The sequence below is a fragment of the Diplodia seriata genome (assembly GCF_021436955.1).
Source record: "Diplodia seriata strain FDS-637 chromosome Unknown scaffold_7, whole genome shotgun sequence".
Classification (NCBI taxonomy): Eukaryota; Fungi; Ascomycota; class Dothideomycetes; order Botryosphaeriales; family Botryosphaeriaceae; genus Diplodia; species Diplodia seriata.
This window is the reverse complement of record NW_027117314.1, coordinates 2,658,554-2,670,745: the sequence shown is the minus strand read 5'-3', so window position 1 is coordinate 2,670,745 and position 12,192 is coordinate 2,658,554. Positions and strand designations below refer to the sequence as shown.

Genomic DNA, 12,192 nt, shown 5'->3' with positions numbered 1-12,192 from the left:
CGAACGGAAGGGTGGGAGTCGATGCAAATTCCAGATCCAGTGTTCGCAGCGCAGTCGGGCAGCCGTGCTGCCGCTCTGTTCGTGCGATGATCAGCCGTCCAGATGCTCTGGAGCGGCACCAGGCCCGGCCCGGTGTTCCTAGGAGCAATGGCCGTCCTTAGGACCAGCGTCTTTGCGGTGAGTTGCACTGTGTGCACGCCGAACTTGACCGCCTCTGTATCGTTGACCGGTGCTCGCTGTCGAAGCCATTGGGAAGTCCAGGCCGTCTGCACCGCGACTCATGGCCCGCTCTTGGCGTTTCCATGCGGCTTCGAAGGGTCCACTGGTGTGCGGGATCGACGGGTTTCAGTGTCGAGCAACATCTGTCCGGCCAATCGTTCGCGGATGCCGAAGGGTCTGTCCTTGTGGGGACGGCAGCGCAGGCTTGCTTCCAGCACACGTCGCCTTCGTCAGGCCCGCGGTGCGTGGCTTGCCTCTTGGAGGCGAGGGTCCACAAATTGGCATGAACACCTCATTTCGCTGGACCGCCAGCTCAAGCCAGGGCCTCTCCACGAACCACGATCGCGGCCGCCGTGGCGTGTTCCGGAAAAGCTCCAGGGCAATCATGGCTTTCCCGGAGCGGAAGAGCACGATCGCAGGCTAACTCGATGGAGATCCTGACGTGAGGTTTCCATCTCGCTGGAGGCACTGCCATCCCGAGCGCGCGGGCAATGATAACATCGTCAAATTAGCCGCACGCCTCACTCGCGGCGCAGCCACACGGGAAGTGACGAGGGCGCGCCGCTTGGCCGCGGTGCTGAGGAATGCGGCGGGAGGTCCGCGTCCGGCTCTTATCGTTCGACCTGATCTCGCAGCGTGTTGTCAGTGCTCCGAAGCAGGACCACGAGTCAAAGCCGTCCAAGCGTGGGGTGTTTTGATTCAGGTGCGGGCCGTCTGAAGAAAGCAGGGTCAAACCTTGGAAAGCCCACTCGAAGCGATGGAAGAGCCGATAGCTTCTACGCAATCTCGGCTGTCTGATAACGTCGATCTGTCTGGGGCGCGCGCACACCGGGCGCACGAGCGCGAGGGAACTGGAAGGAGCTAAGGGAACCAGGTGCAGCTTCCCCGACGCCAGTGCTCTGGGAGGGCACCAGCGCGCGGGACAGGCTAATATGGATGGAGGCAAGCGCCAGGTCCCGCGGGGGGCGTGCTGAATCGCGAGAGGGTCCCGTCTCGGACCGACAACACCATTTGAGTTATCCACGCAGCGGACCTGCCCACGTCGCGAGTAATACCCTCCGGCGTGGCACAAGCCTGCGGCCGCTGCCTGAGGCGTGAGAGACGACTGAGGCGGCGGGTTGCTGAAACGGTCGCGCTGGGCGTCGAGCCGTGGTTGTTCCTGCGTCGTTCCTGCATTAGGTCGACATCAGCAGTCATGTGGAGATAGTACCGCACAGCTGCCGATCGCGACGATTGGCTGGCATTAGCGACCAACGGCGGCCCTCAGCATCGGGGGCCCCCGGACGGGTCGGGCGGTCGGACCTGCGTTCTCGACGCGCAGCAGCCAGTGGCGGCGGGCGCTGGCAGCGATGGGAACAGAGCAGAATGACGGCCTGGGGCCGTGCAGCGCGGCGGCGTTGTGCATCATAAGTGGTGGTGCCCGCGCCGCCTTTCCCGATTCCGCCGCGCACCCGAGGTTGTGCATGCATTGGCTGCCGCCCGAACGGGAACTGCTGGACAGCGCCCGGACCAAGAATAGCATCGAGTACGAAGATTATGCTTGCGATTGCATGATCATCACGAGAATGGCACAGCTGAAGGCCTTACTTACGAGCGCCGCTGCACGCTGACGGCGGCGACGGGTGACGGGCACGCAGTTGTGTGTGGAGGCGAAATTTCTAGCGCGCGGGAGCGCGTTGTTGTGCGACGAGCGATAGCGGGCGCCTATCGCTGGCGGAAGCTGTCTCCTCACCCATCACGCTGCCCACTTGTGGTGTTGAAACAGCCGGGCTGCGGGCTGCTCGAATGAGCCGGATGGCTCGCCAGAATCGCTGCAGAAGGCGCTTCGAGCAGAACCTGCCCAGCCAGTCAGCGGGGCCGCCGACCCTCCACGAACGACACAGCTGTCCTGCGTCGCACCACTCGCGGAAGCGTACCATCGACCCATGAGCTTGCTCTACCCCACATACCTGAAAACCACACCCACCTCGGTGAGCGGCGCGACGACAGCGCAGCGAGTCGGCCAGCAAATACACGGCCGCCCAATGCTGCACCGAGAGCTGTTCCTGCAGCAGCCAGAAGCGCCGCCGGTGCTCTCAAGCTGCTGCTGCAACGCGGCGGGCACGGCGTCGCGGCGAGCGGGCGGGCTGAATGCCGCGATCGATCGCATCGCATGAAGGCGAGGTGTGGGCGAGACGTTCAGCCCAGCGCGTTTCAGCAAGACGGTGAAGCTGCGGGACCAGTCCCCGCGAGCCCGTTTGACAATAATGACAGCGAGCGGGCGCACTGGGCGCAGGCGGCGACATCATAGTGCTGTCTTGCGTGGCACCCTGTACATCTGGATCTGGGATTCACCGGCAGCGTGAAGGTGACGCTCAGGTGGGCAGACTCCACAAATCTCACTTCACATGCGGCCGGCCAAGCAGAAAATCAGGGTCGCACGTCTCGCGGCAACATATCGATTGCCTCCAGGCGGCGCGGACTGATAGGCGGGCGCGACTCGACAGCGCCCGTCACACAGGCTGAACGGCAGTGCTTCGCAGGCCGTCACACTGCGTGTTTGGCCGCGGGCGGCGGGTCGTGGGCGCGCGAGGCCCAATGGGCGGCCCTCTGCGGTGCGCTCTCAGCTGGCCGCGCTGGGCGTGGCACGCGAGCGCGCAGCAAGCAGCGCGACTGGCTTTATGCAGCGCACTAGGGTTTCACGTATGGCCGCGGGCTTCGCGATGATGTGGGTGGTGCGCGGGTCGTAATCTCGCAGGCGGCGGGCGCGCGCCGCCATTCGCCCGGGGCGGGCGGGCTGTGAGGCAGAGGCCAGGGCGTCGCCGGCCAATATTAGTGCTGCGACCAGGCATAAAAATATGCCTCTCGCTATGCCGCGCGGCCCTCGAGCCCACTCCGCGTGCGCCGTGCTGCGTGCGAGTCAGGGCCGTAACGCGCCTGTGCATTAGGGCCGCAGGGGTCGCGCCGCATGCACCGCTCCATGTCTCGATGGCTCCGCTGCTGCGCCTTCCCGACTTCCCCTCCCATGGTAGTTAACCATTTCCGCGTCCTCTGCCACTGTGCCTGGTCATCTTTTCTTCTTCAGACTTAATCGCCTGTCTCGTCCTTCGCTGATCACCCACCTACTTATCCACACCCACGCCCCATCCACTCGTTGCCCTTTCCTTAACCCAGGGTTTATCAACTCTGTCCTTCGCACCTTTTCTTCCAGAACACTGCCGTTTATTACTTCGCTTTCCCCGATAGCTCTCGACCTTCTGTCTCTTGTGTAACAGTAGCCTCGATTGTTATCAGCCCTTCTTTTGGACACACCTCCCGTGTAAACCTAGACCTAGTAGACAGCCTTCGGATATCCTCCCATTGCTGTTGTCCGTCACTCTCTCGAGCGAACCGCAGCGTTGATATTCGGCCTAAACCACCTCGACCACTCTGGACATCCTGTACCATCCACTACTCTAATACCTCGCGCCACATCCTTTGGATCACCTGTAACAACACACCAATCTTAATTCACACCTCGCCTTTGTCTTGCTCGAGGTCAGTCGCCGCCCTGCCGACACGTGTGTGTTGCTATTCTGGGCCTGGAATGGGAGCTGACATTCCACGATAGACCACAGATACAATGGAGTCTCCATTCGCACCACAGCCCCAGATGATGGGTCAATCGCCTTTCTTCTACTACAACCCGGACCCCAGCCCCGAGAACCGCCAGCACGGCCACTTCACACCCCACCCGCATGGCCAGGCGTTCCCCGGCCAGCTGGGCTCGACTCCTGAGAGCATGCACATGTACACTTCCAACATGTGCTATGGCCGTCCCTCTTCCTCCAGCTCGCAGACCGCCTACGCAGCAAGATCATATCCCGCGCAGATGATGACCCCGCTCGCCTCGCCTCAGCCCATCCACCAGAAGCCCACCCTCCTCATCCAGCAAGACGCGGCCTACCTGACTCCTCTGGAGTCGGAGTTCGACTTCCGCTTCCCTCCCGCCACTCCGCCGCTCTCTTCGTCGTGCAGCGCCATCTCCAGCCCGCCTTCGTCCATCTACGATGCGCTGCCCACGCCCGTCAATGGCACCTTCGAGTGCATGGAGGGCGTGAAGCAGGGTTGTGAGGAGGAGGTCTTCTCGGAGATCCTCGCGGGTGAGGAGTGGACGAGGTCGCAGTCGCCTCCGATGACGCCTGGTAAGTGCTTTGTGTTTTGTTGTGTGGTTAGAGTTGCGCGGTACCGGCCGTTTGTCACGCGTTTGCTCTAGCCGCGAAGCGTGGACCCTGGCTAACGCGGGCGCAGTGTTCATCCAACCGCCTACCTCGCACCCGTGCCTGGACCAGCCCCAAACCACCTCCGCCGCCTCTTACCTTCTTTCGGCCACTTCGTGCCCCTCGATCTCGCCCTCGCCGTCGCCGCTGCCGCGCACCCCGATCGACAGCGAGGCCGACTTTTGCGACCCGCGCAACCTCACTGTCTCATCCAACACCGACTTTGCTTGCCTTCCCACCCTGTGCTCTGGCGACGACGAAGAGCACAAGCTCATGCTCCGTGGCGACGCTTTCACCGCCCGCGCCGAGCAGCCTGCCGCCGACTTCACCTCCAACCCGCAGCAGCTGACCTTCGAGCCCCTCTTCGAGCTCGATTCTGAGGACGACTTCAACGCTGTTCAGTTCCCGACGACTGAGAACACCGCCTTCCACAGCAACAAGCGCCAGCGCACCGGCTTCTCCTCGCTCTCGCTCGAGGACGACAACCTGGTTGACGAGGACAACTTCAGCGACTTCGGCGACGAGTTCGCTCACCACGGCCTCCCCACTCCCGACACTGACGGCTCCTTCTCCGACGACATGACCGAGGCCAAGAACAAGAGGCGGGCGAAGAGGCGCGCCGACGACTCTGACTCCGACTTCGTCATGGGCAGGTCGCACGCCAGCCGCAGCAAGTCATCTGCCGCCCCTGCGTCTGAGTCCGGCTCTGGCGTTCCCTCAGCCTCTGAGGACAGCGTCACCCCTACCTCTCAGCCCGTCAGCCGCCGCGGCCGCAAGCAGTCGCTCACCGAGGATCCCTCCAAGACTTTCGTGTGCTCGCTCTGCTCTCGCCGCTTCCGCCGCCAGGAGCACCTCAAGCGCCACTACCGCTCCCTGCACACTCACGAGAAGCCTTTCGAGTGCACCGACTGCGGCAAGAAGTTCTCTCGCAGCGACAACCTCTCTCAGCACCAGCGCACCCACGGCACTGGTACCGTCACCCTTGGCGTCATGGACGAGTCGGAGCTCAGGAGGCAGAAGGAGTCCTCGGCCTCGTCGTACGACAGCCAGGATTCCAACGCCCTTGGCGCCGCTCTCTACAATGCCGTCGCTGCCGTGTCGAGTGGTTCGTCGACTGGCTCCATGTCGGATGCCGACAAGAAGCAGAAGAAGAGGAAGCGGGACGAGTAAGCGGCCTCTGGTAGGCACCGTAGACTCTTAATGACGGACATGACAACCAAAATTTTCTCCTAACGGCAGGCGATCTCTCGTCTTCTGAACGACGTCACGCTGGGCGGCTTCGGTAGACTTGGCGGGACTTAAAAACAAAAATCGGGCTATTGGGAAGTACATCTGGGCGTGTGGAAAGGTTTCCTCGACGTCAATACCACCTTTTCCGCAGTCATCACTGGTAACGGCTGGCTGTTTTGCTGTTTAGCATCTTGCGAGTTTAGCGATCTGTTAGTTTTCAAGTTCTCTATCTGGATGGGTAGGCATTTCGGACGGGATTATTGGGAAGGTGTGATGGTGTTGGTGTTTTCTGATACACTTTGGAGGAACTGACTACTATTGCTATCAATGGTTGGGCGGGAGGGTCGCTTACTCTGCTCTCAAAAGTTTGAGCACGAGTGCTATTTGCTTGTTGCTGCTAGCGTTACTTGCCTGGCTGCTACTACTAGTTCCAGTTCCTCTCTCTCTTACACACATTTTCTTGTCTCACCTTTTTACTTTTACTGTAATGTTGCGTTCATCTGAGGGAAAAAGAGAGGCAGTTGACCTCGTCTGCTCGTCCCATCTTTCGATTCTTCTCATAAGACACGCAACAACACACCTCGAACTTAATACACACTACCGTAATATTCTCTCAGACCACCGCTTAATTACACACCTTGTCTCGGAGTATCTCTTCTCTTGGAATGTCATACTATAGAAAAGACTTAATAATGATTACTACAATGTTCTCAAGTACTTCGGTCGAACTCGTTTCTTGTCAGAGCAGTGTGTGTTATAGAAGACTCGCCCTTCTCTCGTTGGCTTTCTCTCGTTCTGCTAGTATGTTGGCAGCATGAATGAGGGCCCCCCATAGCTATCTAAGCGAAACGAAGAAGACCTCAGGCAAACGGACGAGACGTTGAGATGTGGCAAAAAGTGTTTTACCTGTGTTTGTTTCACCGCCGATATGTGTAACTAGGATTACATTATTCAGTACTTGGGCAGAGCCAACACGCGTTCCGAGCTTTTTCTTGTCTTCGACTACCTATGCTCCCCGCGGCCGCGAAAAAAAAAAAACAATGGAAAGGTTCGTGGCCCTTCGATTGGCGGGTGAGGCTTTGGTACAAAGTGGTGTCACACAGTGCTTTCGCAGCGGGATGCCCAATGGCAGGTTGTGAGGGAAATTGGCCTAGGGACCTGCGTTTCGGAAGATATGGGCCACCACACGGGCCCTGCAGGGCCGGCCAGGCAGGGAAAAAGAGGGAACGTTGATGCGTCTTTTTTTCTGAGTGGTTCGTTTAATCACAAGAGCAGAGCATGCTCGAGCAGCCTGGGCCCCAGTCCACCGGCCGGGCTAGCCCCCCCCCCCCCCCCCCCCCCCGTCCCCTCTTCACACGGTTGCCCAGCCCTGTTGTAGGGCCAACCTGGGAGTGGAGATGAATTGGCGTCTGTGTGCGCTGTTGGTATGATGAAAGTGGGGTAAGGTAACACAATAGTGCGCACGCGGTGAGATGATCGAGATAGGCAGGGTATTTGGGAACCGGTCAAGAAGAGGTCTTTGTGGGTGCATGTGTGGGCGTGTCTTTGCCTGTTCCTGCCATGCTGGTACCTGGGCATTATTGGCGGGCGGGGCTCGCCTGGCCGTCGTGGCAGACTTAGCGTGGAGCAAGAGAGGTGACAGCTGATGAGATGGTGAGATGTCGGTTGGTGGGGAACTAGTCGCTGCATTCGGCCGGTCAAGCAACGCGGTCTGCAGCGACGGGCCAGGGTTCGATTGGGCAGCGGCTTCTCGAAGCGACAGTCAGACCGCAAGATCGGATCTGCTGGCGCTTCACTTCTAGAAGGCGGCATGGAAGAACTGGCGGTCGGGGAGCTGCAGGTTGCGGGAATATGGGGTATTGGCTGGCGCGCGGCTCTAGCTGACCGTTCGGCGCTGGAGGGTGGGAAGTGGGGCCATGGGCACGACGGGGCGTGTCGGATATGGGCAGCGGGAGTGGAGATGAGGGTGGAGGAAGCGGTCTGGAATCTGGCACAGCAGCACGTGGGGCGCTGGGCGGATGCATGATGATGAAGGTGGTGTTGGCCGACTAGCCCGGCGCGGCTGGCTTGCGCGGAACAGCGGAGCGCGGGCGGGGAGGAGCGGATTGGACGCGTGCTTGGAGCAAGTGTTCATGCGTAATGCAGGACGAGTGAGTTGTAGCGCCACAAGCAAGTGGCGGTCAATGTCGAATGCGCACTGACGGCGGGTTATGTCCGACACCGGTCGGGCGGCATTGCTGCTAGAGGTGCAGACACAGATGCAGCGCAGCCCGTGAAGAGCGTGCACAAGTCGCCTCTATTGAGGCCCGCCGAGGGCGCTACAGGCTTCCTACATGGGTGGTTGGATCCAGTACCGGGCGTGGACGCGAGGATTAAAACCGTACAACCCCGTTTGCACATTAGCTTCCACTGCCTGTTTATCGCATGGCAGCTGTGGGTGGGCTCGATTTTCCTGTCACCTGCCGTGAGGGCGGCGAGACGTGGCGTCTGAATAGGCAGCGGCCGCCGGGCTGTGGTCGGGCGTCGTCGGCCGGCGGCTTCCCCGGCCCCCCACTAGAACGGCAGGAAGCCACCACCAACCGCCTACCGAAACGGTATCCAGACCTCCAAGCACGAAGCCAGCGCCTCAGCCCGGCTGGCCTTGACTTTTGCCGCCTGCCTTTCCCGTTCCTGCCGTGACGTTCGCTGGAGCTTCGTCGGGCTGGACAACGAAAAATACTGTAGTGTTGCTCGCGTAAATTTTCGTTAGCCATCGCCACCAACACACCCCTCTTGGTGCTTGAGCCATGTCGGCCAAACTTCAAGTCATCGCCCTCATCTCGGGCGGCAAGGACTCGCTCTTTTCCATCCTGCACTGCCTCAAAAACGGCCACGACATCGTCGCCTTGGCAAATCTCCATCCCGCCCAAGCCGTCCCGCCCACCAATCATGGCCGCCTCTCCGAGGAAGGCGACGACATCAACAGCTTCATGTACCAGACCGTTGGCCACTCCGTAATCCCGCTATATGAGCAAGCCCTGGAGCTGCCATTGTACCGCCAGCCAATTCTCGGCCGCGCTGTCGTCACCGATAAGGACTACCATCACCAATCTCAATCGTCAACACCGCCCTTGGACCCAACCGACTCCGGCGGAGACAACGCCGAAGATGAGACCGAATCCCTCCTGCCACTGCTCCGCCGCATCGTCGTCGCTCACCCGGAAGCGAACGCCGTATGCACCGGTGCCATCCTTTCAACATACCAGCGCACACGCGTCGAATCCATCTGCGCCCGCCTCGGTCTTGTGCCGCTCGGCTACCTGTGGCAGTACCCGGCGCTGCCGCCCTATGCTGACGCCGCCCTACTGCGAGACATGGCCGCTGTCGGCCAGGATGCTCGCATCATCAAGGTGGCAAGCGGAGGGCTGGATGACGGCTTCTTGTGGCAGAATGTCGCGGATGCGACTTCTATTGAGAGACTGAGGAGGGCCGCGGCCAGGTTCGGGGGCGAGGGTGCAGTGTTGGGTGAAGGTGGTGAGTTCGAAACGCTGGCTGTGGATGGGCCGCCTTGTGTATGGAAAGGGAGGATTGAGGTGGACGTGGATGAGAAGAGCGTGATAGAGGAGGGTGGAAATGCCCTGGTAAGGTTCAAAGGCGCAAAACTGGTCGAGAAGGGGGAGAGCGACGATGACGGGTTGGATCACCTGCGGGTCCCCGACTTGTTCGACCTTGAGTTTGAGGACCTTGGCCGACATCTTTCAGTGAACGGTTCTGAAAGAGCGCCTGACAGCAAGACGATAGAGCAGAGCTTAGCCGCCACCTCTCTCTCCGACCACAGCGCCTCACCCATCCGGAACCTCAAATCCTACACCTCCCTACACGGTAGCACCCTTATCATCTCTAACCTTATCGCCCCCTCTCCAACCACACCGACGGCACAACTCACAGCCATAACGACCCACCTCCTCTCCCTTCTCCCCCTCCACTCGGCCACCCCTGCCGACATCTCCTCCACCACACTTCTGCTGCGCTCCATGTCCCTCTTCACCACCCTCAATCCCATATACGGCGTCCTCTTTAGCCGCGCCGCCAATCCTCCCGCCCGCGTCACTGTTGCCTGTGGTTCCGCACTGCCCGAAGGCGTCGACGTCGTCCTCTCCTGCACCGTCGATCTCCCTACCACGGACGGCCTCTCTTCCTCTCGCCGCGGCCTCCACGTTCAAAGTCGCAGCTACTGGGCCCCGGCCAACATCGGCCCTTATTCGCAGGCCATCGCCGTGCCGGTGGGGGGCGCGGAGACCGGAGTCGAGATCGTGCACCTGGCCGGACAAATCCCGCTTGTGCCGGCGAGCATGGAAATCGTAGCGGCGGCTAATGCGCCGTGGTTCGAGCATGATAGCGACAAAACGGGGCGGGACTCATCACCAGCTTTCGCCGTGCAGGCTGTTCTTGCGTTGCAACACCTTTGGCGCGTAGGGCGTGTGATGGGTGTCAAGTGGTGGGCATGTGGGATGGCGTTCGTGTCCGCATCAGAAGGGAGAGCAGAAGGAAACAGGAGGGCGCGAGTCGCGAGGGAGGCCTGGAGGGGTATACATGAGCAGCTTCGACCGAAGGTTGCGGATCAGGATGATGACGACGCGGATGTGGTGGATGTGTGGGACTTGAAATATGGGAACGCTGGTAGGGGTTTCGGCGCCGGCGCTCCGACTGCGGAGGTAGATGGAAGACGTAAGCTACCGGACTTTGACATACTGAAGCGAAGTGGTGAGATGGAGAAGCGGGGCGATCTGACGCCTCCTTGCATTGTGGCGCAGGTGCTGGAACTGCCGCGAGCGGCGGACGTGGAGTGGACGAGCTCGGGCTTGACGAACTGTGGGGATGTGGTGTTGAGTTGCTTGGAAGGAAGGAAGACTGATCTCGTGCATGAGACGAAGGTAGCGGGTGGGGCGACGAGCTTTTATGCTGCTGGCGTAGCAAGCGGAGATGATGTTTGGGAACTCGAAGAGATACTGGAGTCTGCGAGGGTACCGGTTGAGGGGAGAGCGTATACTTTGTACGCCGCAAGGCCGCTGCCGCAGGACTGGCTGGACCGGACGTGCCCGCTTGTCTTGCCTTGCGTCAGGGTTTGGGGGCCTGATGGAAAGGAGGTGGCTGCTGCGGTGACTGTGAGGTACTGTAAAGATGCCCTCTGTTCTTGAGATCTACTGCGAAATATAAGGGAAGGTTGTAGGCGCGATTCAAGTCCAACGCTCTATTGTATGTACATACATAAAAAACAAGCTCCACCAAATATCACAGACATCTCCCCGATCATGGCTTGGCAATTGTACTACGAGCCTCACCTCATGCGGCGTGTGTATCGTACATACAACTTCGTCTGCCGATCGCGCTCGCCTTTTAAATCGCTCTAGCTCTCACATGTCTCTTTCCATTTCTTCGCTGCCCGGGCTCGCCTTCTGCTTCTCTTGCTGCTGCGGCTCGCAGACAGGTGATATTATCATGTGTCAACATCAAGCATCGCATCCGGCCTGCCAGGCTGCCGGGCTGCGGATGCGCTTTTCATATCGTCCCGCAGAATCAAGACCGTACGAGTCAAGTCGTCCGTTCCATCACAACTTCCAACGTCTTGTGCGGCTCCGCGCGATTCGAGCAAAGAATGGATGCGGAGATGCAGCAGGTGCGGTAGCGCAGGGCAAGGAGCGGTTTAGCGGAACCGCAACGCCCTGTTATCGCAACCGGTGGCGGCGGCTTTCTTTTCAAGTGGCCAGATCGAGTCAACGTTTCACGTTTCGGCAAGGAAACAATAACATCGAACGTAGGTAGCGGAGCCGAGATAGCCCTATCTGCCGCTCAAGCGATTGATTCGGTTGCGCACTCGTCTTGCGGAACCGGAGCTCCGAGAGCAGTGCCGCAAAGACATTGCCCAAAGTAACTGGCTGTGATTGGCTCCTTTGGCACTGAAAAACCTACACTCACCGTTGGATTCACTAGATGGTCGTTTTAGGTTCCCAGCGGCCTGCAACGGAAACTGTTGAGGGCGTATCACGCAGTGGTGTGAAAGCGTGCAGCGAGAATTACTCTCCCAGACTTCTCCGTCACTTCATCCTACAGAACTTCCCATTTAGCACTTTGCACTGCTGCGCTTCAACATTACTAGTCGTCAATAGAGCTTATTAGGGATCCGGGACAGGGGACCTTAGTAAACCCAAGATAAAGGATACAAGATAAAGTGTGGCTTGAATACATGCTTCCTACAATCAATGGAATGCACCGCGCTCTCGTATATATATTTTCTTCCCCGCCTTTTGATGGTCGGGCAAGCGTTGTAGGTTAATAGATACGGTAATTAGTCGATTCCCTGGAAGGGGAAATATACAGTGCCGGAATTAGACCAGTCCTATTGGATCCGCGGGGAAACTGTATTAACGTTAACATAACGTTTAAGGTTTTCGAACGAGAAGGCTACAAACCGATCCCCGGACCACTCCCAATTGAGAACCAACGTAGTTTTGTTGGTGATTTTGCC

The 12,192-nt window shown here is 59.4% G+C and overlaps 2 protein-coding genes across 2 annotated transcripts; both read left to right on the top strand.

The window, feature by feature from the left end:
• Positions 1–3,979: 3,979 nt before the first annotated feature.
• On the top strand, positions 3,980–5,627 carry SLS55_007536 (uncharacterized protein; the record flags this gene model as incomplete). Its single annotated transcript, XM_066778952.1, has 2 exons — positions 3,980–3,987; positions 4,454–5,627. 2 exons carry the CDS (start codon positions 3,980–3,982, stop codon positions 5,625–5,627), a joined length of 1,182 nt encoding a protein of 393 aa, XP_066631389.1.
• A 2,846-nt stretch (positions 5,628–8,473) lies between these two features.
• SLS55_007535 (uncharacterized protein) lies at positions 8,474–10,864 on the top strand (the record flags this gene model as incomplete). The annotated part of the gene is made up of 1 exon (XM_066778951.1): positions 8,474–10,864. The coding sequence occupies one exon, from the start codon at positions 8,474–8,476 to the stop codon at positions 10,862–10,864; it is 2,391 nt and encodes a 796-aa protein (XP_066631388.1).
• Positions 10,865–12,192: the final 1,328 nt, after the last annotated feature.